Below are 27,011 nucleotides of genomic sequence, written 5' to 3'. Positions count from 1 at the left end.
CAAAATCCATTCTTGTGGACTAGAAAACTGCTCAATCACTAGTTTCTTTCAGGAGTTGATATTGTGTGGTCCATCCTCTCCCCTCGGTCTGTGGGAAATGAAATTCCTGAAGGCTGATCTGGCTGCTGAAGTGAAGTGCACTTGAGGTGAATAAAGCATATTCACCTGATGTAAATAAAGGATTCAGGACCTCAGCCTTGTCCCATATCCTGTGTCACCTAGTCCCCATCCCATTCAGCAGTGGGCCCACGTTTTGCCAGCCTCATTTGTCCATGCAGCCTCCTGGCATGTTGACCTGACTCCTTGCTCACTGAGGAGGAATCCTCCTCAGCTCAGCACTGCTGGGGCTGGGGACCAGTGTGTCCCTTTGTCCAAGACTGAGCACCAAGATGTTTCCTATTACCATCCAAGTAACAGTTGCATCTGGACAATTTTCCTTATCTCCTGTTAATAGGCCCATCAATGTCTTGCCTCATGACTCAGAGATAACACTCTCCAAGAGCCAGTTCTGTTTAACAGGTGATTAAGAACACACCTTGTGACTCAAAATAACATCAGCCCATTGTGAGATGCTCCGCCCAGGGGGAGAAGCTAGTCATTCCCACCTGGATAAATCCAGGAATTTCTAGACAGAAAGGCAGCCTTTCCACAGCTTTCCAAAAAGACACAGCAACCACATCTGCCACTCCAAGAGGACTGCAGCCACTCCAATTTGGACTGCTACCAGCACGATGGCCAAAACGGGTGTCAGGTTGTATTCTGACTTTGCCAGTGGTCTTCCTTTTGTATCATTGTGTGTATTTTTGTCTTTTGTTTTCCCTTTTCTCAATAAATTGTATTTCTGACTTGGAGTCTCTCACTGGTTTTGCTTTCAAATCAGAACACCACTGCTGGGCTCCCAAGCCTGGGAAGGACATGGACAGAGGAGTACAAATGCAATGAAGGGCCATGAACACAAGGAAGGGAACAGCTGACATATAAGGAGAGCCTGGGAGATCTGGGTGCATTTAGTACAGACAAGAAATTGCTGGCAGGAAATTTTGTCACATGAATCCATGCAGTCCTCCATTGCTGGCCTTTGGTTTCTACAAGGGAGAAGGAAAGTGCTTCTACTCATCATTTCCAAATTGAATTTCTTCCAATCTACTCTGGCCAGGATTGCAGCCTTCATCAATAAGCTGTGGCCAGCAATAGAGTTGTCAAGCTCCAGGAAGCAGCCAAGAGAATGCTTGTTCTTCCCCTTCTTTCCAAAGCCATGTGTTTAGCTAAACATTTAAAAAGTAACTTCTCTTGGTACTATTACTCTAAGCATCCTCTTATGGCAAGGAACTTACAGACATTGCAAGGGAGGTTTTCTCCTCTGCCTCAGGCTTAAAAAATGATGGGGAAAGACTTTTTAATAGAGGCTGTAGTGATGGGACAAGGGGGAATAATTTTACACAGGAGAGGATAGATTCAGACAAGATACAATGAAGATTTTTTTTTTTTCTGACAATGATGAAATAGATTGCCCAAAGAAGTTGTATCTGCTCCAAACTTGAAAGCACTGAAGATCAAATTCAGTGTGGCTTGAGCAACCTATTTGTCTTGGTTTGGAAGACAGGTGTCTGCCAAGGAAGCCAGGAACCTCCCTCGGAATGGAGGATATGACCCCTTCCCTCAAAATTACTGTAACTTTGAAATTATGGGGCTTTCTGGCAAAGAGATGGGAAAAGGAATAACAATCCTTTACAGTATTTGTTTTTATAACAAGGCAAAGAACAACAGCAGCAGCAACACCCAAGAGAACCAGACACCCAGTCCCAGCCTCTTGCAGTCGCAGGCACTTTCCCCTTTGGTGCAGTTCTGGTCACAGCCAGCAGGGGCGCTGCTGGCTGCTGGCCGGGCAGGGCGGTTGCGATGATTCCCCCGGGGCTGCAGGGGGCGCTGTGGCACGAGATGAGCTGCCTCTCTCCATGTTGGTAATGGTGGGTGAGCAGGCAGGAGAGATGGAGAAGGGGCTCCCTTTACAAACGCAGATGGGGCAGACGATCCTGGTGACCCTCCAGATGGCAAAAAGGAGCTGTAGCAGGAACCTGAGAAGCAGCAGCTGGAACGGCAGAGGCAAACACTCCCAGGGTGGCAAACTGTAGCTCCCTTCCGGAGCTGTGCCAGGAGCCGCAGGATGTCAGGTGGACATGGGGTCTCAAGTTTAAGTGTAAAAAAAGTCCCTGAGGCAGTGGCAGAAAACAGCAGGGCTGAGCAGTGGCAGCCAGGCTCCCACAAAGAGCTGGGAGACACTCCCTCCAGAGGGGGTAGGGGTCTGGGTCCCAGGTTTCCCCTGAGGCACCCAAACAGATGGTCAGCGTCCCACCCAGTGAGATGGGTTGTAGGAGCTGTACCAGTTTAACAGCTACTCTTACGAGCAAAGGCTCAGCCACAGATAGGATGAGCCATGGAGGACAGAACTCCATGGTGGTAGTGAATTCTCCTTGCAGCAGTGCGGCGTTCTTCTGTTTCTCCCAGGTCAGGAGCAGACGCCCTGCCCGGTGGGGCACCACGGGTCCTCCTATCCCGGTCCCGCCACTGTTCCCAGTGCTCCGCGCTCTCCAGGAAGGTGGGTCGGACCCTTCAACCGCCGTGTGTGAGGGACCTCGATAAAGGGGGTGCAGGAAGGACCAAATTACCCGCGGCAGGAGCTGAGAGCATTTTATTGATCTGCTCCCAATTCCTGTGTTGAGAAAATATGGCCGCCCAGCCCTGGCCTCGTGGGAGTTTTATGGAGGGTGGAGTGGGAGGTGTCACGTGCTCTGGGGAAGGCAATAGGGACGCAGTAGGGATGCAAAACACCAGCAGCAGCCCAGCACCAAGGCTATGAGTGTTTCTCCTCCAATCCCCAGAGCGAGTGCCAGGCAGGAGCTGAGCCCAGCTCCCTGACTTCACCCCCAGCCAAAATCTCATCTCTGCACTTCCCAGGAGAAAGCCCCAAGCTAAGAGGGAAGCCAACTGCACCCCTCCCCCTCCTCCCCATCCCAGTCACATTTTTTGTCTCTAAAAGTATTGTCGTTATCCACTCTTAGGCAACAAAATGGAGAAAAATGCCCTGAGAGAAAGAAAAGATAAAGGAAAAATCATAACTTCCATCACCTGTTAAAGCTGAAAATGTCCCAGATTGTTGCAGGAGGGTTACACTACATGACCTTTCATTTTCACTTCCAATTCAAACAATTCTGTGATTCTAAACCTCTCTATATTTCTATGCATTGATGAGTTAGTTTTTCCCTTTGGCCCATGCAGAAATTTGAACGTGCCTGAGAATCTTTCATGGGATCACAGAAGGGGTGAATTTTGAAGATGCTTCACCTGTAGAAAGCGTGCTACAAAGAAAGATGGTGTCAGACCTTTTAACACTGTCTGAAGCAAAACAGCCAAAGGGTAACAGTTTGAAACAATAAGAAGGTGCATGCAAAAAAGTTATATGCAAGAAAGAAGTTGTTTATAACAAGGTGTTTACAGCTTTTGGTCTTTGTCATGCTGTTGGGAAACATACCAAGTTTAAATTTTTTTATTTTATAACTTCAGTCATGTTTCTTTGTCTTTGCCCCAGGGGAAGGGAATTGCAGTTTCTTTTCAGGGCATTGTTCCACCAGGTGAGGCCTGATGAGCTGAGCATCTCAACAGACTGGGAGCAGCACAGGAGATACAGAAGAGACACCTAAGAGTTATTGCCTCCTTATCAGAAAAGACAAACATCCTTCCACCTCCTCTCCATCTTTAAGGAGCCACCAGGATTAAGGGGAAGAAGTTGACAACAACCAGAGAACACCCTTTGTTTGAAAAGAATTCATGCATCATGTATGAGATATATGAATATGCAACAGGCTTCAGCTTTTGAGGGTTAATCCTTTGTTAGCGTGGGTGCTTTCAGGGCTACATTGCTCTAGGAAGGCATCCAGACAGTCTGTATTTCTTTGCTTTTTATTGTCCTTTATTGTCCAAACTCTGATTGTCCAAATCCTTATTACTCTATTTTCAGTAGCTCTTTTATTACTATTAAACTTTTTAAAACAACTGATTGTCATTTTTCACAATCAACTAAAACAACAGCAAAAAGAGCCAATTAAAGCACCATCAGCTGAATCAAAAAATTACTGAACAATTTTTAAACATGGGTTGATTTTGTCTTTGGCATAGAAATAGGCTTTGAGGAGAGAAAAGCTTGAAGGTCTAGAAGACTTTGAAAATATAGGATGAAAATACCTTGAACATTTATAAGCCTGAGAGATGCTCCCCAGAAAACTGTAAAATATTTAACCCTATCTCTCTTGTTGTGTGTTAAAAGACAAACCAGTAATCAGAAACCTTCTGTCAGACACTTCTAACAACAGTATTTCTTTCCAAAGTGTCAGGGTAATATTTTATTGAGATTAACACTAACTGTCCACTCTGCCAAAAAAAGCAAGGATGATACTGTTATTTTTTGTGTTAGAGAATCCTCTGGAGCAGTATTTCATGTTCAGAAGTAGAGCAGTGTAGAGAGACAAGAAAACAAAAGGGAGCTCTTCAAAGACATGAAAGGGGAGAAATCACCTGGCATTAAAAACCCCCCAGATGTTTCTGTAGAACTGTCTAGCACAGTGTGAACTACGTACCACAGTGAATGAAAACAACTGAACCACCACACACAGAGTCCCTCCCTTGTCTTGAAGGGGGAATCATGCTGGCCCTACCTCATCTGTTTTTCCCAGGACAACTCTGTGCACATACACCGATTTGATTCCCAGAATTACTCAAACAGCAGAAAAACCTAGTTTTCAAGACCAATTTCTTCAACATTCAACCTGAGATCTTGGCTCTTGCAAACAGGTCATTTTAGACATTTGATTGCCAGCTCCAGTTGAACAAGTGGGCAGGAACCTTCTATATTTATATGTTGCCATTTTAGCTCAGCATTATGTTCTTCTCTTGTTCTGAGAGCACAGAGAAGAACAAAGATCCTTTTAATTTCAGATCCAACAATGGCCAGAAGAAGATGCGGATGAAGAACAAGACCTGGGAACCAGAAATGGCACTTCCCACTAGGAATCTCTCAGCTATAGGTATCAGAAGAGGGATGGATTCAGCTGTGGTTGTTTTATATTTACCACTGTTATAGATGGATAATGAGATGATTTGCTCTCACAATTAAGGGATGAATATTGTGTGAATATTAAGAGCAGCTCTATTGATGTATAGTTATGTTATTGTGGTTTGTTGTTTAGATGTCCTCTGTTCTCCCTGTTGTCCCCTTTTCTCCCCCTCTGTATTGTTGCCACCGGACAGTCTGGGTTGTCTAGAACAGGTAGAAAGAAGGCGTGTACATGTGCTCCTTATATGGGGCAGTTGGGAACAGAATAGCAGGGGCGCAGCAGGACAACACCTGAGCCTCCCATCAAGTTGCAGGAAAGCAGTCTCCACCAATAAAGAGCAAAGAAGAGTTGACTGACAGACTTTAGGAGGGGCCAGGGTTGGCTGATGCAACCCCCCTCCAGGGTATAAAAGGCAAAGTATCCACCTTGAAGATGAGCCATGTGGTAGGCAGCCACGAGGGGGGCTCCCAGGCCTGTTTTTCTTATTTAGCCCTTTTGTTGTATTTTTCTTAAGGTTTAATAAACCTTTTAAAAATTTTAAAGTGAGCAGTCGCTTCTCATGCCACTTATGAGTTTATTCAGGAGCCCTTTGTTCATCATTTTGGACTTTTGACACAACGCTTGAGTTACTGCTTTGACAAGAGAAACCATTCTTGAGGTTCCAGCCGCTAATCTCTGAGAATGAGCAGCTCTCCTAGACCCCTCCTCTGTCCAGGAGCATAACCCATGGAATTCCTCCCAGAAGATCCCAGATTCTGCTTGCCTGAAGCCCAGGGCTCCAGTCCTGTTTTTGCATTGCTCTCTTCTCCCAGGATCCTGAGCTCAAGCAGTGCACGGTCACTGCAGCCAAGGCTGCCCCAACCACCTCACATCCACCGCCAATTCTTCCTCACTGGCACATAGACGTCCAGCTCACCAGCCACTTGTGTCAGCAAATTTGCTTGTGAACACTCCAGAAAACTCCTTTGTTATGTGCTCAGCTGTGCTGTCCTGCCATCAGACACCTGACACACTTCTCGCACCCCATGAGGACCAGAGTGCACAGATTTCCCATTTATCCCATGAAAGCCTCGCCTCTTTCTTCCCATTCCTCTCATGTTTTCTACCCATACTTCTGTCTTGGGAATGGCTTCAATGCCCTATCCATTCATGGTTCTGTTTTTGTTTTGAATGTGGAATGGTCATTGCCTCCCCTGGCTCAGGGATTTCCATGATGGGTGAGGGGCATCCTGTGAGGGTTGGAGACAGAGGCTGCTGCTTCCTTCCAGTGGGGCTGCTCAGCTCAGGAGCCACAGGACAAGGGTGCCCTGTGGTTTTTGCCTGATTTTCTTTTTCTCTTTTCCTTCGGCTCTGTGAGTAGGGCATGCCAGCTTGCTTCTCTGCTCCCTTGTCACTTGGGAGCCCAGAGACGGTGCGTGCTGTGCCAGGAGCCAGGAGGCAGGAGAACGCTGGGCCACGCCCTTTGCTACCTCCAGGAGCAGCCACTGCCAGTGGGCTCTGCAAAGAAACAATCCCCCTGCCCAGCCCTCTGTTGTCTGCCAGTGCTTCGGGGATTTTTGCAGCACTATCACTTAACACCCCCTGTCCGCCGAGATGCCTGTGGCTCCTGCCACAGCTTCAGAGTTACTCCTACACTTGGTTTAGCACCCTGGAGTGCTCACCTCTGCCTTTCCAGCCTGCTGCTCCAAGGTTCCTGCTACAGCTGGTTTCACTATCCAGAGGAGCACCAGGATCGCCAGCCCTGTGGGTTTGTCAAAGGAGCCCCTTCTCCATCTCTGCCACCGTTGCCAACATGCAGAGAGGCGGCTGAGCCGTGCCACAGCGCCCCCTGCGGCCCCGGGGGAATCATCGCACCTGCCCGGCCAGGAGCCAGCAGCGCCCCTGCTGGCTGTGACCGGAACTGCACCAAAGGGGAAAGTGTCTGCGGCCAGGAGAGGCTGGGACTGGGTGTCTGGTTCTGTTTGCTGCTGCTGCTGTTTGTTTGCCTTGTTATACAGACACATACTGATAAGGAACTGTTATTCCTTTCCCTAAGGTATCTTTGCCTAAAAGCCCCTTTATTTCAAAGTTATAATAGTTTGGAGGGAAGGGGGTCATATCCTCCATTCCAAGGGAGGTTCCTGGCTTCCTTGGCAGACACCTGTCTTTCAAACTAGGACAGACACCACCTCCTGTGTGAGGCAGCACAGGCAGCAGATGGAGCAGCCACAGACTCACACAGAGTGCATGTACTTCCATGACCTTGCTAACCTGGGGGAATCCCTGAGCAACAGCCAGGCAGAAGACAAGAGATACACTGGCATCTAAACTGAGTCCATGCTAGAGGATCCCTGGATGACAGTCCCTGATCAGTCAAGGTTAATTCCCTGCTGAAAGGTCACTTCAGCAGTTTACAATCCGCCTGAGTCTTCTGCTTTTTAACATTCCTCCCAACATCCCCAGATCTAACCTGCTACATCCCAGGACTCCTGTCACACTACCACTAGTACCCACAAGACAAGAAGTAGGGGAATTAAACTGCAATGTAAGAAATGCTCCAAAATAGCACCACAAGTACTGATTATTTTCCTGTGTTCTATCCAGCTGAACTCCCTCAGACCTTTCAGTGAAGCCATGTAATCCCCAAGTTCTCATTTGCAACTCTACATTTCTGATATTATTTTAGATCCTTCCTTGAAAGCCATATGGTGTTTCTTCATGTGGTACGATGGGTCTCAAACCACAGCAGAAGTCATGTGACTGCCTGTATAATCCAAAATTACGTGCAGAGGAACAGAGACAGTTTTTGCTATGAAATATATCACTGTGTCCGACGTTTTGCTTCCACAGTGATATAAACAGCATAGGGACCTGTACAAAAACAGGAGGGAAAGCAGGTGAGATATGTTGGGAAAGAAAGGAGATGGGTGACTCTAGTGATTAAGAAGAGAAGTACAACATGCTTCCTATATGTCCTTTTGTCCTGGATACATAAAAGAGCTCATGGAGGTTCTAAAAGGTGGAAGAAATGGAGAAGTTGAAAATTCTATACTCAATCAAGCCATTTGAAATCACTAAACAATTCAATTAACTTTTTGTTCCTTTCTGGCTTGGAAGTAAATCTACCCCTGGATCCTCTCAGGAACTCACACCCATGGATAATGAGGACTAAAGTCTTTTCATCGCCTGTTTTTACAACAAGTTTGAACACCATGAAGAAAGAGTGAGTTATTGGAAGAAGGCTTAGCAGTGGGTGGACAGGGAAGCTTATATTTGGACAAGGGACAAATCTCACAGTTGTACCAAGTAAGTGACATTTCTTTATTTCTAAAAATTCATTTAAAATTAAGGTGGAGGAGGAGAAAGGAATTTAATGGTTTGGGTTCACTGAAAGGATTTTCAGCTGCAATAATCCCTTGAATGCACTTGCTCTCCAGCCAGGCACTCAAGCCAAGCCCTCAGCTTGGAGCTGCTCAGGAAGCTTTCCCAGCAACAACTGGGCTGACGCTGCATAGCACCATTATTCCATGACCCCCAAACACCAGCAGGGCACTGCTTAGCATGTGATAACTTATTCCTACTTAGGGCAGCACTCTGGCCCAAATTTACTGTCCAGTATCCAATTCTCCAGTGGATTTGCACTGACTGACTTGTGGCAGGAATGCAGAGCTCAGTGAAGAGCTCACAGTGCTGAGGAGGTTTGAGGCAGATCTGTAACTGCCTGGTTTGAGAAGTTCTGGTTTGACACTGGCACCACTGACAGTGTCCCCAGGTAAGGAATTCCACTGCCCTGGGGACAGAGCAGGAAGGAGGTTAAATAGCCTTGGGCTTAGATTCTCACAAGTGCCTCATATCCAAGAGCTCCTGGAATGAAAGACAATTGTCTGCCAGGTTGTGTGGGTTCTGAAAAGAGCAATGTGGGGAGTAGGGATTATAAGAAGCCTTAGTTATTCCTATCATTCTTTGGAAATCCATAATGTACAATAAAGGTGCATGTCACCTCAAGTGAAGTTATCATTCTGAAGGAAGGTTTCTTCAGACTTCATTCTGAAGACAGACCTCATGTTTTCTTGCTGTTCAATTATTTTCATTTTCTAGCTAAAGACAGCATATTTGCAGTGCTGCACAGAGATTCTAGTATTATGTTTGATGCTAAAAAATGTTGGGCCTTAAGTATCAAAGTCCCTTTTGAGACTGCTGAAATACTTAATAAGTTGAAGGCAAAGTTTCCAGGATGTAAGCAACCTCCCCCTTTTGGTTTTAAATTCCTTTAGGAGATACTAAACAGCATTTTAAGGTGTTTACAGCACAAGTACTTTATTATCCAAATATTTTGAGAATTTCCCTAATCCAAAATGACATAAAGTAACAACCATTAGTGCCACTGTGGGATTCTCCAGGCATATTCTGTTGAGGCCTCAGTTAAGGACAGAGAAGGTTTTCCTTTTGGTACTGTTTGGTTTATTCCAGATTAAACATCCATTGAGAATGCTAAGGCCAATTACCTTCTGGAATATAGGGCTCATCCTGGGACTTTATAGGACAAAAGTGAAGGAGAACAACTTTTTGTCCAAATAAATTTTCAGAACATAAAATACGAATCCCTTCCAGAAGCAAGCAGTGGTAGGAATTCATGGCGGTGCTGTCAGGTAATGCAAACTTGTGGGACTCGAGTGAGCCTTCTGGGGTCTGATAAAATAAATCTTCTCTCACTGAACCACTGTTGCACTGTGTGCATTATTGCTTGCTGATGATCTTGACCAGGGAACTATTGCAGAGAAGCAGCCTGTTTGTATTCTGGCTCTTTGGAAAGCCTGGAGAGGAGACCACATGAAAAGCCTTTCAAGGTCTTCTCAGAGAACACAGAACACACAGGACTGACAGGCTCTGGCCGAGCATGGTACAACAGCTGGGAAGGAAATGTGTATAGGAAGAATAGCAAAATGAGCCCTTTTTGATTTACGCGTTTTAACTGTGTGTTACTGCTGCTCTTGTCTTTGGGAATGGAACTCAACTGACTGTGCAGCCAAGTAGGTATCCTTTATACATTAACATTTTCTGAGCTATTTCTCTTTCATTTCCCGCCTTTTAAAAATTAAAAATAAAAATTTAAAAATATTTTATTCCTCCTAAAGTTCATGCAGACACTCATTCATGTTTTTCAGTCATTCATTAGACTTTCTATGTGTAATCTTTTGCAGGCAACAAGGCAATTTATATGTAAAAATATTCTTATCCCACTTCTCAGTGTTGCCAAAGAACTTGAACTCCACAAGGGAAGTTCTGTCTGCTATCATTCTGAATTTCTTAGGAACATACATCTATCCACGTTTTCAAGCTTCTTAATAAGGTTTTCATAATCGTTGTTGGGTTTTGAAGTCACGCTTGGACTGTCTAAAGGGAAATAAATTGTCTGCAGAAATTGGCATACGAGTTCCTAAGACTATCTATTGTGTCAGAGTTAAAAATACAGCACTGATAGCTGAGAAGGGTACAAAAGCATAAAATATAATCTTATATATATATATATATATATATATATATATATATATATATATATATATATATCTTACATTTATGTACTACTTTAGTCTTACTAAGTTGTTCAGAGTTTGGATTCAACTGAACTGGTCAAACCAAGTTAATGGATGTTCAATTTCTGTTGGATGTCTGGGAGGGAGAGTAAAAGAAAAAAGTGTATTCACTTATGTCTCATCAATATGCAAGGCAATCCAGATAGAACTGTTATGTTCTGGAATAAAATTGCTGAGAAAGCAGAATAAGTGGACTCTTGGAGCGGCATTCATAAAAGTTCCCTTCTTGTTTGTAGGTCCATTATAAAATCAAGGGTTCACTTACAAGAACAAGCTTTGGCAAAAGGAAGTTGTGATCCTGTGGGATTAAATCTCCTAGAAAAATATGCCCCTCACACCCCTTTCTGTCTTTAATTTGATCTTTTGGAAGAAGCAGCAAGAAATAAAGACCACAAAAGTGATTGCCAATGCGACAAATTTGTCACAGCTGGAGTACACGTGAATTTTTGGACACTCAGCATTCGGGCAAGCCTGCAGTAAAATCAATCCTGTCCAAACCTTGCTTTTCTTTACAGACATTCCAGAAACTTCTGTCCCTCAAGTCATTGTGATGAAATCAAAGCAACTGAAAGAAGGTGGCAGCACTGGGAAAGCAGCTTGTTTGGCAAGGAACTTCCTTACAAAGGACATCAGCTTGGAGATGCCCTCTCAGGAGGTCGTATATGAACAGAGCACATCCATTTGGACGTCAGAGGGGTTGTACAATGCAATCAAAGTGGTCAATGTGACAAAAGACACAGAGGTGACCTGCACGGCCCAATCCCACAACAGCACGATAACAACACAGCCAGGTACAGCTTGGTGGCACAGCTGTCACTTATTTCTGGAGACAGTGGCCTGTGGGCCTTTGTGTTCTCCTTCTTGACAGCACTGCCCTGGGCAGCCAGCAGAGATGAGACAGACATTGGGTACTTCAGCAGGGAGAGCTGAAAGATGTTTCAAAGCATCTGAAAGAAGTGGTTTCAACTATTGAATTACTTTGAGATACTTTTATTGGGGGAGAAGAGGGAAGACACAATCTATTTGTTCAAAATGTGAATTTCCTTATGACTAAATATTTGACCCTGTTAGCAGCAAACCTGCTGCAGCACAAGCTGGAACAGCCTTTCTAAAACCTACAAAAAGGAAAAGGTGGGGTGTGTTGTGAGGTTTCTTGCTAAATATGTTTTCTATTTTGTGCCATTATATTTGTAGTCCTGAAGGTCTTTCATACAGTAAATCCAATGCAGGAATTCTCCTGTTTCCTGCAATTGCACGGAGAAATTGTCACCTCAAGTTAATGTTGGAATTAATGACGGATCATCTGAGCCCCAACTTTCCTCAATTCCTAGAGGAAATGTCACCTGAAGATTTCTTTTAATCCTGTATATATGGTGGATAGAGTTTAAAATGCCTTTTCTTTATCATGCTACAGAAGAGGAGGCTGAAGAACCAGGAACAGGCACCAGTGACAGGGTTTGCAACAGCACAGACCCCTCAGCACAAGGTGAGTTACCCAAACAGGATGTGAAGTTCCATTGCTGTCTGGAGGATAATGGCATGGAAATGTATTTTCTCCAGGGCAGAGGACTCAGAACACAACACATTCAGCAGACACAAGCTGCTGTTCCGAGGTTGCTCCTGCAGTTACACACAAGCCCCAGGAAGCAAAAAGCAACAGAGACAGACCCTGGGCTCCCCTGTTGTTTCCATTCTCTCTGTTGGCTGTCCCTTTGCTGCTCTTCCTTTCCCTGAAACTGTCTTCTGTGGTTTTGCCCACTTTCTGCCAAGATCACAACATCAAAACCCAGACCATGATCTCTCCCCTCTTTTCTGGTCTCTGAGCAGACCCCGAAGGGCAGAGAGTGAACATGCTGTCCATGGCTGTGCTGGGTTTGAGAGTCCTGCTGGCAAAGAGCATCGCCTTCAATGTCCTCATGAGTATCAAGTTGTTTCTCTTCTGAGGTAAGGGAGCTCACAGCTATCAAACAATGGTTCACAGGCCTAATTTCATTAAATGTACTTTAAACCTCCCTTTGCTTTTCCAGACATGGGGAATGAAGGCAAGAGGAGCCCAAAGAAGAGCAGGAAAGAACGTGAACCAGCAGCACAAGAGGGTTGAACAAGCAGGGGCAGAGCTGCTGACAGAGGCCACCCAGGACACAAGGCAGCACCTTCCCCTGAAGACATTGAATACTGTTCACTCCTGCCTGGCCAGCTGATTTACACTGAAGGCTTTTAAGTGCTTTTGCTCTTTCCTCTCCTCTGACAACTCAGCAGAGTGGATTTATCCTCATCCTCCTGCTGAGTAGATCTCCCCACTCTTTCTGGCATTTGCACACAAGGGTCCAACCTGCTTCAATAGCTTTGAAGACTCCAATGCTCACTCTAGATAGATGGCCTTTTAAAAGCACCTTTCCCAGGCATGTTGTGTTACTGCCTGTGGAAGGGGAGCAGCACTGCTGAGGGAATTCAAGCCCAGTAGTTGCCATGTGGAGCTTCAGGTTATAGATTGCTTTAAAAATTCTGTATGGGGGATGAGAAGACATGTGCAGAATCTAAAGTGGTTTCATTCAAGTAGATAATGTTCATTTCTTTCTTAAGCCTTATTATTTCTGCCAAATGATTTGCACATGCATTTTAGGTTCCTGTAGCAGTGACAAAAATAAAGTTTTCTAGGATAAAATGATGTGGGTTTTCTTTGCTTTGTCTTCTGAAGCTGGGATGGAAATTGCTGAAATCCAACTTTCCTAAAGCCCACTGGGATCTGAAACACGGCTTTGATAATGTAGATTTCCTGTTGGCTGAATTTCACTTTTGCAGACTTTGTGCAGGCCAGTGTCTCTCTGGCACATTCAGGAGCCTCAGTGAGGAGAGTCCTTGCTGAAGGCATGAGGGAGGAAGATGCTCATACCAGCAGAGAAGAAACCCTGCTGTTGTTTTGCACTCAGGGAGAGGAGGAAGGGGCCACCAGAAAATAATTTGGGGTGGTTTGATGGAGGGATAGTTTCCATAGCAACTTGGTTCTTACCTAACAGAGCCCAGCCCACACCTTCCCCAGCTCATCCCCCTCTCACAAGCTACAGGCAGGATGCTGTGGTCACCATTTCTGACTCAGTCACACCAGGCAGCATTAACCCTCCCCTGCTTTTGACAACACAAGTTAACCACATCCTGAAAGGGAAATAAGGCTTTGCTCCCCCTGCCTGAGTTCCTGCTGCCTTCAAGAGAGCCTCTGCACAGGACACAGCAAGGGCTGCTGCATTGAGCCAGCTCAGCTCAGACCCTCAGGCCCTGCAGACACCCAGAGAAGAGCCTCAGCCCTTGCAGAAGCTCTGTGAAATTTGCATGACAAATCCAAATCCAGTGAAATGCTCATTTACTGCATTCTACCACCATAACATCAAACAGAGGGAGCCATTCACCAGGATCTTTATCCTGATTTTCCAGTGACACCCAGAACCTTTTGCTCATGCACTCCACACCTTTTCCCAGTCTCTCTGGCAGATTTATATTTTGAGAATACTCCCTCAGACACAACCAGAGGAATCGGATGGACAGGAAAGAAAGGTCAATTATGAAATGCTGTTATAATCCCTTAGTCATGAAGTCTTGATGAAGTCTGGGACTAGGACTGGATTCATCCACACCTCCTCTAGAAGGAGTTTACAAAGCAGCAGAGTCCTTTCTGCACCTCATGACTCTATGGGAGGCAGTTCTAAAGCTCTGTCCCTTTCTTGCCCCCAGTCTCCACATCCATCTTTCCAAATTAATTCCAATTTGATGTTCCCATCCCTGATTCATCCATGTAGGAAAGCTGCACAGTGAGCATTGCAGCTGGACTGTGCCACACTTTGGCCAATCTGTGTTAAATCTGCTTTTGCTGACACCTCTGGCAGTGAGTGTTTCATTGCCCTAAAGCCCTCATTTCATGACAGGGTCCCAGAACGTGCAGCCTAAGAAAGGAGGATAATTGAATTGTTTCCAGTCTAATAGTAAGACTGTCCTAGTGTGGTTAATTCCACATAAAAGGACAGAATCTGCAGGTCTGCCACCTGGCATCAGCTTAGGAGAGTTTTGTAGAGAAACTGTGCTCCCCATTAAAATAGCCTCTTGTCATGGTTGGACACTGGCGCAATGCCAGCATCCCCATGAAAATGCACCTTTTCTAAATAAATGCTGTGAGATGTTATCAGGAACAGAGCAGAGCAGGCCCAAGCTTAATAACAAAGGAAAAAAAAACTTTATTAAACTACTACTAATACAGAAAACACATAAACTAAATCCAGGATGAAGACCTTTTAAACCACCCCTCCTCCTCCCAATTCCAAAAACACCCACCATGAAACATCACCCGGGATTCTTGATCAAATTACCACCCTTCAGGTAATCTATACTCAAACTATCAAGGGAGAGAGAAGTCTCTCTTGTACCACAGACCCCCAGGAAACACAGCTGCCCCCCTGTGTTTCCCTGTCACACATGGCAACCGCCCGGAAAAAATCTGCCAGTGTGACACTCCCCTTTCCATGTCACAGTGCTCTCACCACCGTGCATGGACAGACTGCTCATAGGGCTCCTTTAAGGATGCTTTGCCACAGACCCAAAGATACAACAGTTCAGTTTCTCATCCTGGGACTACAGTCCCCCCCATTTTCCCCTGGGGCCGAGGGGTCCAAAAACAGGACTCATCTTCTTCCCGAAGACAGAGGGCATCACCATTCCCTCTTCAGCTTTCTTCGTTTCTCGCCATTCCTGTGCTGTTCGAAGCTGAAACAGGTCTCTCTGGATCACCACTGCATCCCCCTAAAATGCAGTCTCTATTGCAGGAGATTTTGGTTCAGTCCATGGCTAACAAGAAAAGTCCAGCCAAAGCTACTTCATCATCTCTTCCCACCTAAATATTTCTTCTTCTAACATCTCAGTTCCCGGACTATCTCTCTTCCACTACAAATCAAGGAGGAGTAATATCTTTAAAAAGCCCTCATTTCCTGGAAAGGGTTAAAAGTTCAGACTCCCTGGACGGCTGATATCTCAGTCCAGCGTTCCGCCTCCCACGCTGGGCATTCCCCCCCTTCTCCTTCTCCTCTGCCGGCAGATTTCCAGGTGCCGCCAGGCTCTCTGTCTCTTTCCCTCTTGCGGGGGGGGGCAAAGGCATCTCCACTTCTCTCCACCCTTCTGTCCACAGGAGCTGGCTCGGTTCCAGACCCTCAGCCCCTCGGCCTACCTGGACAAGGCCGCGTGGCTTCCCCTCCCCCACCCAGCCCGAGGCCGGGCAGGGGAGGTCTGCACTCTCTGACGACCGGAACCAAAAAGAGAGAGTTCTCCTGGGAGTTCTTGCTTTTAACCCCCTGTGTTCTCAGAGGCGTGTCCATACTTTCAGTGGTCACTCCAGGTGCCAATATCCAAACCTGACCACTGATTGGTTTGACCCAACTTCCTGGAAAAAATTCACTTCCATGTCAAACCACGACACCTCTGTTCAAAGAAGCACATTTGAATGTGGCATTTTCCAGAAATCTGAATAAATAATATTGTCCTTAAAGGGATGCCATGATAGCAAAAGAATGGAGGATGATTATAAAGAGAACACTTTGGTAGAATACATTCTGACAGTACTATCCTATTCTCCTACAGATTAATTTGTGTCCATATTTGATTGTGCTCAGACAGCCATTGAAAATCTCCAGGGGCTGAGCCACTGTCCCTGAAGACATTCAAAAGCCACCTGGACATGGTCCTTGGCAAACAGCTCCAGACAGTCCTGCTAGAGCAGAGGAGACCCAGTCAACTCCAAGATACACAAAAGATAATGAGCATTAATGCACATCAGCTCCCAAACATCAGCCCTGGCATGGTCAGAGACACCTGGTCTGGGACAAGATCAATAAGAGAATAAAGAATGAGAGCCAAAATAATGTTGAACATGAAGGGATCAATGAAAAAAAAATACTACAAACTGAGGAACTTGGGAACATTGAACCAATGAATTCCCATGATTTTGATGGTATAAGAGCAAGAAAAGTCTAGTGCAAAGCTCATGTGATGGAAGGATTTTCTCTGCACAGTCTGTGCAATGTGTGGATGAAATGATTTCTGTTGCCCATCTTGGCCAGAATAAAGTAAGGTCATGATACTCTAACACTAAAATCTGCTGTGGGATAGTTTTTGTTTTTCCTGCAGTTTCAGAGACAAGACCACCCACAATGAGATCTTCAATAAAACATTTAAAGTAATTTGAGGAAAATTTTCACATCTAGCACATTTTTCTCCCCCATGTGTGAGTCTCACACATGGAGTGTGGTATCTGACATCTGCCCATCTGGGCAACTCAAAATGGTGAGAGCTCTCTCCAGTGGCAGAGAACATTAAAAGGATCATGAAAGAATAAATCTCTTTCCAGGAGGTTACATGGTTACGTGAAGAACTCCATGAGAATGGGAAACATTAGATAGCTTTCTGTGCCACTGAACCCTTCTGTTTTCTTATACCACATTAAAAGTACAATGTAATAATCATATTTCTGCTCCTGCTAAGCAAAATCTGACCTATCTGTTTTGTGTCCCAAAATCCTAAAAAGATCCTGACAAAATTAGATCTAATGCAAACAGAAACTCATTAGGAGTTAATTACCTGACTGCAAGGCAAATTGTGTATCTCAGTTTCCCTTATATTTCAGTCAGCAGATATGATCTGAACTGAAGAATTGGGAACCTCATCTTCCCCTACAAAACTATTCAAGCGTGTGGAGTGCAGAGCTCCTGGGAATGTCTGTCTTTCCAAAGCACAGCTTTGAAAATAGACATCAGCTCTAGGATTTCTGTAGGGAGAGCTTTGGTTGATTCCTGGCTATGCCAAAGCCTCCCATGGTCAGTGCACTTTCTCCTTTGTGACCAGTATTGAAACATAACCTGCAAGGAGACAGAGTAGAGACACCCCAGCCTTCATTACATGGGCACCTCTAACAGGCATTGTGCACACACAGTTGTATTTTGATGACAAATAGAGTCTCTGGCCATGGGGTTGCACCTCCTTGGGAACACTGCTAGATCATCCTTGGGACAATATCTTTCTCTAACACTTGACAGAGTTCAGCTCCAGAGGCCAAGAGTTTCTGTCCTCTTCTCAACCCCCTTGTCGGTGCCCACAACCCCGCACAATATCAGCATGGGGAGCACCTATGGGAGCATACACAGGGTTAGGTACCACAGCCACAGGAACAACCCAAGCAGCCTTGGCACCAGTGCCTCCACACCTGAAACAACTAATGCTGAGATCAGATTTGTCTCCAGCCCACTCTGGGCAGATCTGCTCTTATCTCTAGCCTTCATGCCCCACCCTGGATGCCAAATAAGGCTGTTGTGGCTTAGGAATGGGATTTCCCAGTTTAGTGTTCCCACTGACCCACTCCAAAGCAAGCCTGAGGCTCTTCCACAGGATCACACAGAGTGAGAATATGGAGGGGGCTTAACAGAAAGATGGGGAGCAGCCAGAGTGAGAGACACCCAGGAGGGCACTGAGAGCTTCCAGTTCTGCTCCTCCTGCCCCACCTCTCCCCCTCACTGGTGTCATAGACAGAGGGAGGGACCAGCAGGGACTGGGCCTGGGAGCAGTGACAGAGGCCCCGGCAGGGCAGGTGTGGGCAGAGCTGCTGTGCAGGCAGAGAGAAGGTGGAGAGAGGCCACAGAGAGTGGGCCTGGCCATGTGGAGTGCCCTGTGCATGGGCTTCCTGCCCATTGTAGGTAAGTGAAGGCAAGGGCTGATGGCCCCAGGAGCTGAGCATGGCCCTGGGCTCTGCAGGGCTCTGGGGAGCTGTGCTGAGTGCCTGCAGCCAGACCTGTGCCCCGGCTCCAGCTGCCCAGCCATGCCTGTGCAGCACAGGGAGAGCAGCCCTGCTCCTCTTGTGGCTCTGAGCTCAGCACCTCCATCCCAGCTGCCTCCTCTGCAGCCTGGGCACACGCAGGGCACCTCCCTGCTGCACTCAGATTTCGGGGCCCAGTGCTTTGCCCTGGCACTGGACACTGCTCCTGGGGCACTGCGGCCCCTCTGGCACACACCAGCTGGAGCATGGCAGCACAGGGCACAAGCCCCACTGCCTGGGACAGGCCTTTGTCTTTGCTGTGCTCACCTCAAGCAGTTTCAGGGACAGGAGAGTGGGTTCCTCACCATCCTGTCTTGGCAAGGACAAAGCAATTTGTCCCCACTGGGTTTAAATCCTTCCAGCTTCTATGGGGAAAATCAGAGAAAGCTTACTGTGTGATAGGGAAAAGGAGGGAGGGAAATGTGGTGTCTCCTTCCTTGTGAGCTTTGCTAGCTGCCACCAGCTCTGCCCATCTGTGTCAGCTGGCTTCAAAGAGCAGGATTTTGTCCTCTCACTGCTCCAGTGCCAGTCCAAAGCTCCACTAGCATTGCCCTGACCTTTGCTGAATCTTGGAGTGACCATGGCTTGTTCTTGCTCTCTCCAGCAGTCACTGGCCAGGTGGCCTTGGAGCAGCAGCCCAGGGAAGTGACCGTGCAAGAGGGAAGTGAAGTCACCTTACAATGCAGCTTGAGGGGAGGTGATATGAGCAACTACTACACGTACTGGTATCGTCAGGGCCCACGGGGCATGGAATGGATTTGCATGGGCGGTTCTGCCTATGGAGAAGGTTTCCAAGATCGCTTTAAGGGAAGACTGGAGAGCTCCAAGAACAACTTCACACTGCAGATCCTGGCAGCAGAGCAAGGGGATGCAGCAATGTATTACTGTGCAGCAGATCCACCCTAGAGCCTCTCTGCAGCAGAGTGAACCAAAAACCAACAGATGGGCAGGACAGATCTCCCAGCATTTCCTTCTAGCAGCTGCACCCCAGGGCTCTTGTCAGGCAATGGTAGGTGCAGGAAACATCCCTCTGGCTTGGTGGCACTAAAAGGCACTGCAGGGAGGTGTGCTGGAAGGGCTGGTACCCTTTATGGTGCAGGAGGATCTGTCCTGGGAACTGCAGAGGCTGTTTGGGGAAGTGCAGGTTTAGTGCACATTGCCTGGGTTCCTGTCCAGCACGGCCTCATTTCTCCTCTGTGCCTTGGCTGCAGAGCCGTGGCATGATGGAGATGTGTTGCTGAAGCTTCCAGAGTGCTCTGGAGGATGCAGCCAGGCTGTTTAGGAAAGCCAGATCAGCAGAGATGACATTGCTCTACAGGGTGGATGCTACAGAGCACCTGATCAGAAAGAAGGAGTTGAAAATGGGTGGTGAGTTGACTTTGGTTTTCCTGCAGGGGCTCAGCAAGCTGCTGTCTCAGTGTCCATACTCCTCAATCAGACAGGAGGAAAATAATGCAATTAAGGCTTGTGGGTTGAGATAAGTCCTTTATAAGCTCCTCCAGTGTGCGTCTGTAGTTTGCCGTGCAGTCCTTAAGGATTTGACTGCTTCAGTGTGGAGCACTGCAGGTTCTCTGAGAAAAGATGCTATGATATGGGCTACTTCTTCCATGTGACCACAGTTTCTGTCAGAAACCGGCTCCAACGTGAGCTCTGCATGGAATCCCAGACCTGCTCAGGACATATCCAGTTGCTTCTGTGTGGAAAACTCCTTGGGTTGTAGGGTCAATATCTGCTCCACCATCACTTGTTGTTCCCTGCACCATCCTGGTCTTCACCGTGCACATCCGGGCAATCTCTCCACTGGCACCTCGAGCACCTCCCAGCCCTCCTTTCTCATGGACACTCAGCACAGATTTGGGAAGTGAGAACCTTTCTTAGCTACATTTTCAGCGTTCTAGAGTGAGACAAAGGGTCTTGGTGGGTGAGAAGACAGTGGATGTTGTGCATTCTTCATTTAGTTGTGCTCTCACCACTGACTTCCCTGGAACTTTTTGGACAAAATCCATTCTTGTGGACTAGAAAACTGCTCAATCACTAGTTTCTTTCAGGAGTTGATATTGTGTGGTCCATCCTCTCCCCTCGGTCTGTGGGAAATGAAATTCCTGAAGGCTGATCTGGCTGCTGAAGTGAAGTGCACTTGAGGTGAATAAAGCATATTCACCTGATGTAAATAAAGGATTCAGGACCTCAGCCTTGTCCCATATCCTGTGTCACCTGGTCCCCATCCCATTCAGCAGTGGGCCCACGTTTTGCCAGCCTCATTTGTCCATGCAGCCTCCTGGCATGTTGACCTGACTCCTTGCTCACTGAGGAGGAATCCTCCTCAGCTCAGCACTGCTGGGGCTGGGGACCAGTGTGTCCCTTTGTCCAAGACTGAGCACCAAGATGTTTCCTATTACCATCCAAGTAACAGTTGCATCTGGACAATTTTCCTTATCTCCTGTTAATAGGCCCATCAATGTCTTGCCTCATGACTCAGAGATAACACTCTCCAAGAGCCAGTTCTGTTTAACAGGTGATTAAGAACACACCTTGTGACTCAAAATAACATCAGCCCATTGTGAGATGCTCCGCCCAGGGGGAGAAGCTAGGCATTCCCACCTGGATAAATCCAGGAATTTCTAGACAGAAAGGCAGCCTTTCCACAGCTTTCCAAAAAGACACAGCAACCACATCTGCCACTCCAAGAGGACTGCAGCCACTCCAATTTGGACTGCTACCAGCACGATGGCCAAAACGGGTGTCAGGTTGTATTCTGACTTTGCCAGTGGTCTTCCTTTTGTATCATTGTGTGTATTTTTGTCTTTTGTTTTCCCTTTTCTCAATAAATTGTATTTCTGACTTGGAGTCTCTCACTGGTTTTGCTTTCAAATCAGAACACCACTGCTGGGCTCCCAAGCCTGGGAAGGACATGGACAGAGGAGTACAAATGCAATGAAGGGCCATGAACACAAGGAAGGGAACAGCTGACATATAAGGAGAGCCTGGGAGATCTGGGTGCATTTAGTACAGACAAGAAATTGCTGGCAGGAAATTTTGTCACATGAATCCATGCAGTCCTCCATTGCTGGCCTTTGGTTTCTACAAGGGAGAAGGAAAGTGCTTCTACTCATCATTTCCAAATTGAATTTCTTCCCATCTACTCTGGCCAGGATTGCAGCCTTCATCAATAAGCTGTGGCCAGCAATAGAGTTGTCAAGCTCCAGGAAGCAGCCAAGAGAATGCTTGTTCTTCCCCTTCTTTCCAAAGCCATGTGTTTAGCTAAACATTTAAAAAGTAACTTCTCTTGGTACTATTACTCTAAGCATCCTCTTATGGCAAGGAACTTACAGACATTGCAAGGGAGGTTTTCTCCTCTGCCTCAGGCTTAAAAAATGATGGGGAAAGACTTTTTAATAGAGGCTGTAGTGATGGGACAAGGGGGAATAATTTTACACAGGAGAGGATAGATTCAGACAAGATACAATGAAGATTTTTTTTTTTTTCTGACAATGATGAAATAGATTGCCCAAAGAAGTTGTATCTGCTCCAAACTTGAAAGCACTGAAGATCAAATTCAGTGTGGCTTGAGCAACCTATTTGTCTTGGTTTGGAAGACAGGTGTCTGCCAAGGAAGCCAGGAACCTCCCTCGGAATGGAGGATATGACCCCTTCCCTCAAAATTACTGTAACTTTGAAATTATGGGGCTTTCTGGCAAAGAGATGGGAAAAGGAATAACAATCCTTTACAGTATTTGTTTTTATAACAAGGCAAAGAACAACAGCAGCAGCAACACCCAAGAGAACCAGACACCCAGTCCCAGCCTCTTGCAGTCGCAGGCACTTTCCCCTTTGGTGCAGTTCTGGTCACAGCCAGCAGGGGCGCTGCTGGCTGCTGGCCGGTCAGGGCGGTTGCGATGATTCCCCCGGGGCTGCAGGGGGCGCTGTGGCACGAGATGAGCTGCCTCTCTCCATGTTGGTAATGGTGGGTGAGCAGGCAGGAGAGATGGAGAAGGGGCTCCCTTTACAAACGCAGATGGGGCAGACGATCCTGGTGACCCTCCAGATGGCAAAAAGGAGCTGTAGCAGGAACCTGAGAAGCAGCAGCTGGAACGGCAGAGGCAAACACTCCCAGGGTGGCAAACTGTAGCTCCCTTCCGGAGCTGTGCCAGGAGCCGCAGGATGTCAGGTGGACATGGGGTCTCAAGTTTAAGTGTAAAAAAAGTCCCTGAGGCAGTGGCAGAAAACAGCAGGGCTGAGCAGTGGCAGCCAGGCTCCCACAAAGAGCTGGGAGACACTCCCTCCAGAGGGGGTAAGGGGTCTGGGTCCCAGGTTTCCCCTGAGGCACCCAAACAGATGGGCAGCGTCCCACCCAGTGAGATGGGTTGTAGGAGCTGTACCAGTTTAACAGCTACTCTTACGAGCAAAGGCTCAGCCACATTAGGACGAGCCATGGAGGACAGAACTCCATGGTGGTAGTGAATTCTCCTTGCAGCAGTGCGGCGTTCTTCTGTTTCTCCCAGGTCAGGAGCAGACGCCCTGCCCGGTGGGGCACCATGGCTCCTCCTATCCCGGTCCCGCCACTGTTCCCAGTGCTCCGCGCTCTCCAGGAAGGTGGGTCGGACCCTTCAACCGCCGTGTGTGAGGGACCTCGATAAAGGGGGTGAAGGAAGGACCAAATTACCCGCGGCAGGAGCTGAGAGCATTTTATTGATCTGCTCCCAATGCCTGTGTTGAGAAAATATGGCCGCCCAGCCCCAGCCTCGTGGGAGTTTTATGGAGGGTGGAGTGGGAGGTGTCACGTGCTCTGGGGAAGGCAATAGGGACGCAGTAGGGATGCAAAACACCAGCAGCAGCCCAGCACCAAGGCTATGAGTGTTTCTCCTCCAATCCCCAGAGCGAGTGCCAGGCAGGAGCTGAGCCCAGCTCCCTGACTTCACCCCCAGCCAAAATCTCATCTCTGCACTTCCCAGGAGAAAGCCCCAAGCTAAGAGGGGAGCAAACTGCACCCCTCCCCCTCCTCCCTCTCTCAGTCACATTTTTTGTCTCTAAAAGTATTGTCGTTATCCACTCTTAGGCAACAAAATGGAGAAAAATGCCCTGAGAGAAAGAAAAGATAAAGGAAAAATCATCACTTCCATCACCTGTTAAAGCTGAAAATGTCCCAGATTGTTGCAGGAGGGTTACACTACATGACCTTCCATTTTCACTTCCAATTCAAACAATTCTGTGATTCTAAACCTCTCTGTATTTCTATTGATGAGTTAGTTTTTCCCTTTGGCCCATGCAGAAATTTGAACGTGCCTGAGAATCTTTCATGGGATCACAGAAGGGGTGAATTTTGAAGATACCTCACCTGTAGAAAGCGTGCTACAAAGAAAGATGGTGTCAGACCTTTTAACACTGTCTGAAGCAAAACAGCCAAAGGGTAACACTTTGAAACAATAAGAAGGTGCATGCAAAAAAGTTATATGCAAGAAAGAAGTTGTTTATAACAAGGTGTTTACGGCTTTTGGTCTTTGTCATGCTGTTGGGAAACATACCAAGTTTAAATTTTTTTATTTTATAACTTCAGTCATGTTTCTTTGTCTTTGCCCCAGGGGAAGGGAATTGCAGTTTCTTTTCAGGGCATTGTTCCACCAGGTGAGGCCTGATGAGCTGAGCATCTCAACAGACTGGGAGCAGCACAGGAGATACAGAAGAGACACCTAAGAGTTATTGCCTCCTTATCAGAAAAGACAAACATCCTTCCACCTCCTCTCCATCTTTAAGGAGCCACCAGGATTAAGGGGAAGAAGTTGACAACAACCAGAGAACACCCTTTGTTTGAAAAGAATTCATGCATCATGTATGAGATATATGAATATGCAACAGGCTTCAGCTTTTGAGGGTTAATCCTTTGTTAGCGTGGGTGCTTTCAGGGCTACATTGCTCTAGGAAGGCATCCAGACAGTCTGTATTTCTTTGCTTTTTATTGTCCTTTATTGTCCAAACTCTGATTGTCCAAATCCTTATTACTCTATTTTCAGTAGCTCTTTTATTACTATTAAACTTTTTAAAACAACTGATTGTCATTTTTCACAATCAACTAAAACGACAGCAAAAAGAGCCAATTAAAGCACCATCAGCTGAATCAAAAAATTACTGAACAATTTTTAAACATGGGTTGATTTTGTCTTTGGCATAGAAATAGGCTTTGAGGAGAGAAAAGCTTGAAGGTCTAGAAGACTTTGAAAATATAGGATGAAAATACCTTGAACATTTATAAGCCTGAGAGATGCTCCCCAGAAAACTGTAAAATATTTAACCCTATCTCTCTTGTTGTGTGTTAAAAGACAAACCAGTAATCAGAAACCTTCTGTCAGACACTTCTAACAACAGTATTTCTTTCCAAAGTGTCAGGGTAATATTTTATTGAGATTAACACTAACTGTCCACTCTGCCAAAAAAAGCAAGGATGATACTGTTATTTTTTGTGTAGAGAATCCTCTGGAGCAGTATTACATGTTCAGAAGTAGAGCAGTGTAGAGGGACAAGAAAACAAAAGGGAGCTCTTCAAAGACACGAAAGGGGAGAAATCACCTGGCATTAAAAACCCCCCAGATGTTTCTGTAGAACTGTCTAGCACAGTGTGAACTACATACCACAGTGAATGAAAACAACTGAACCACCACACACAGAGTCCCTCCCTTGTCTTGAAGGGGGAATCATGCTGGCCCTACCTCATCTGTTTTTCCCAGGACAACTCTGTGCACATACACCGATTTGATTCCCAGAATTACTCAAACAGCAGAAAAACCTAGTTTTCAAGACCAATTTCTTCAACATTCAACCTGAGATCTTGGCTCTTGCAAACAGGTCATTTTAGACATTTGATTGCCAGCTCCAGTTGAACAAGTGGGCAGGAACCTTCTATATTTATATGTTGCCATTTTAGCTCAGCATTATGTTCTTCTCTTGTTCTGAGAGCACAGAGAAGAACAAAGATCCTTTTAATTTCAGATCCAACAATGGCCAGAAGAAGATGCGGATGAAGAACAAGACCTGGGAACCAGAAATGGCACTTCCCACTAGGAATCTCTCAGCTATAGGTATCAGAAGAGGGATGGATTCAGCTGTGGTTGTTTTATATTTACCATGTTATAGATGGATAATGAGATGATTTGCTCTCACAATTAAGAGATGAATATTGTGTGAATATTAAGAGAAGCTCTATTGATGTATAGTTATGTTATTGTGGTTTGTTGTTTAGATGTCCTCTGTTCTCCCTGTTGTCCCCTTTTCTCCCCCTCTGTATTGTTGCCACCAGACAGTCTGGGTTGTCTAGAACAGGTAGAAAGAAGGCGTGTACATGTGCTCCTTATATGGGGCAGTTGGGAACAGAATAGCGGGGGCGCAGCATGACAACACCTGAGCCTCCCATCAAGTTGCAGGAAAGCAGTCTCCACCAATAAACAGCAAAGAAGAGTTGACTGACAGACTTTAGGAGGGGCCAGGGTTGGCTGATGCAACAACCCTCCAGGGTATAAAAGGCAAAGTATCCACCTTGAAGATGAGCGGGTGGTAGGCAGCCATGAGGGGGGCTCCCAGGCCTGTTTTTCTTATTTAGTCCTTTTGTTGTATTTTTCTTAAGGTTTAATAAACCTTTTAAAAATTTTAAAGTGAGCAGTCGTTTCTCATGCCACTTATGAGTTTATTCAGGAGCCCTTTGTTCATCATTTTGGACTTTTGACACAACGCTTGAGTTACTGCTTTGACAAGAGAAACCATTCTTGAGGTTCCAGCTGCTAATCTCTGAGAATGAGCAGCTCTCCTAGACCCCTCCTCTGTCCAGGAGCATAACCCATGGAATTCCTCCCAGAAGATCCCAGATTCTGCTTGCCTGAAGCCCAGGGCTCCAGTCCTGTTTTTGCATTGCTCTCTTCTCTCGGGATCCTGAGCTCAAGCAGTGCACGGTCACTGCAGCCAAGGCTGCCCCAACCACCTCACATCCACCGCCAATTCTTCCTCACTGGCACATAGACGTCCAGCTCACCAGCCACTTGTGTCAGCAAATTTGCTTGTGAACACTCCAGAAAACTCCTTCGTTATGTGCTCAGCTGTGCTGTCCTGCCATCAGACACCTGACACACTTCTCACACCCCATGAGGACCAGAGCCCACGGATGTCCCATTTGTCCCATGAAAGCCTCGCCTCTTTCTTCCCATTCCTCTCATGTTTTCTACCCATACTTCTGTCTTGGGAATGGCTTCAATTCCCTATCCATTCATGGTTCTGTTTTTGTTTTGAATGTGGAATGGTCATTGCCTCCCCTGGCTCAGGGATTTCCATGATGGGTGAGGGGCATCCTGTGAGGGTTGGAGACAGAGGCTGCTGCTTCCTTCCAGTGGGGCTGCTCAGCTCAGGAGTCACAGGACAAGGGTGCCCTGTGGTTTTTGCCTGATTTTCTTTTTTTCTTTTCCTTCGGCTCTGTGAGTAGGGCATGCCAGCTTGCTTCTCTGCTCCCTTGTC

At 46.5% G+C, this 27,011-nt stretch overlaps 1 protein-coding gene and 1 gene segment (V, D, J or C); both read left to right on the top strand.

Annotated features, from left to right (window-relative positions):
* LOC128819568 (M1-specific T cell receptor alpha chain-like) overlaps nucleotides 1-27,011 on the top strand; it is a 235,618-nt gene that overhangs the window by 40,183 nt on the left and 168,424 nt on the right. The gene's annotated exons all lie outside the window — the stretch shown is intronic.
* Nucleotides 10,036-12,762, top strand: LOC128819588 (T cell receptor delta constant-like). The segment is given in 5 exon segments: nucleotides 10,036-10,117; nucleotides 11,197-11,472; nucleotides 12,096-12,167; nucleotides 12,509-12,625; nucleotides 12,709-12,762. Coding segments are annotated over 3 exon segments (429 nt in total).

The sequence above is a fragment of the Vidua macroura genome, chromosome 27 (genome assembly GCF_024509145.1).
Source record: "Vidua macroura isolate BioBank_ID:100142 chromosome 27, ASM2450914v1, whole genome shotgun sequence".
NCBI classification, from domain to species: Eukaryota; Metazoa; Chordata; class Aves; order Passeriformes; family Viduidae; genus Vidua; species Vidua macroura.
Note: the sequence above shows the minus strand (reverse complement) of the source record. Positions and strands in the feature narration are given on the sequence as shown.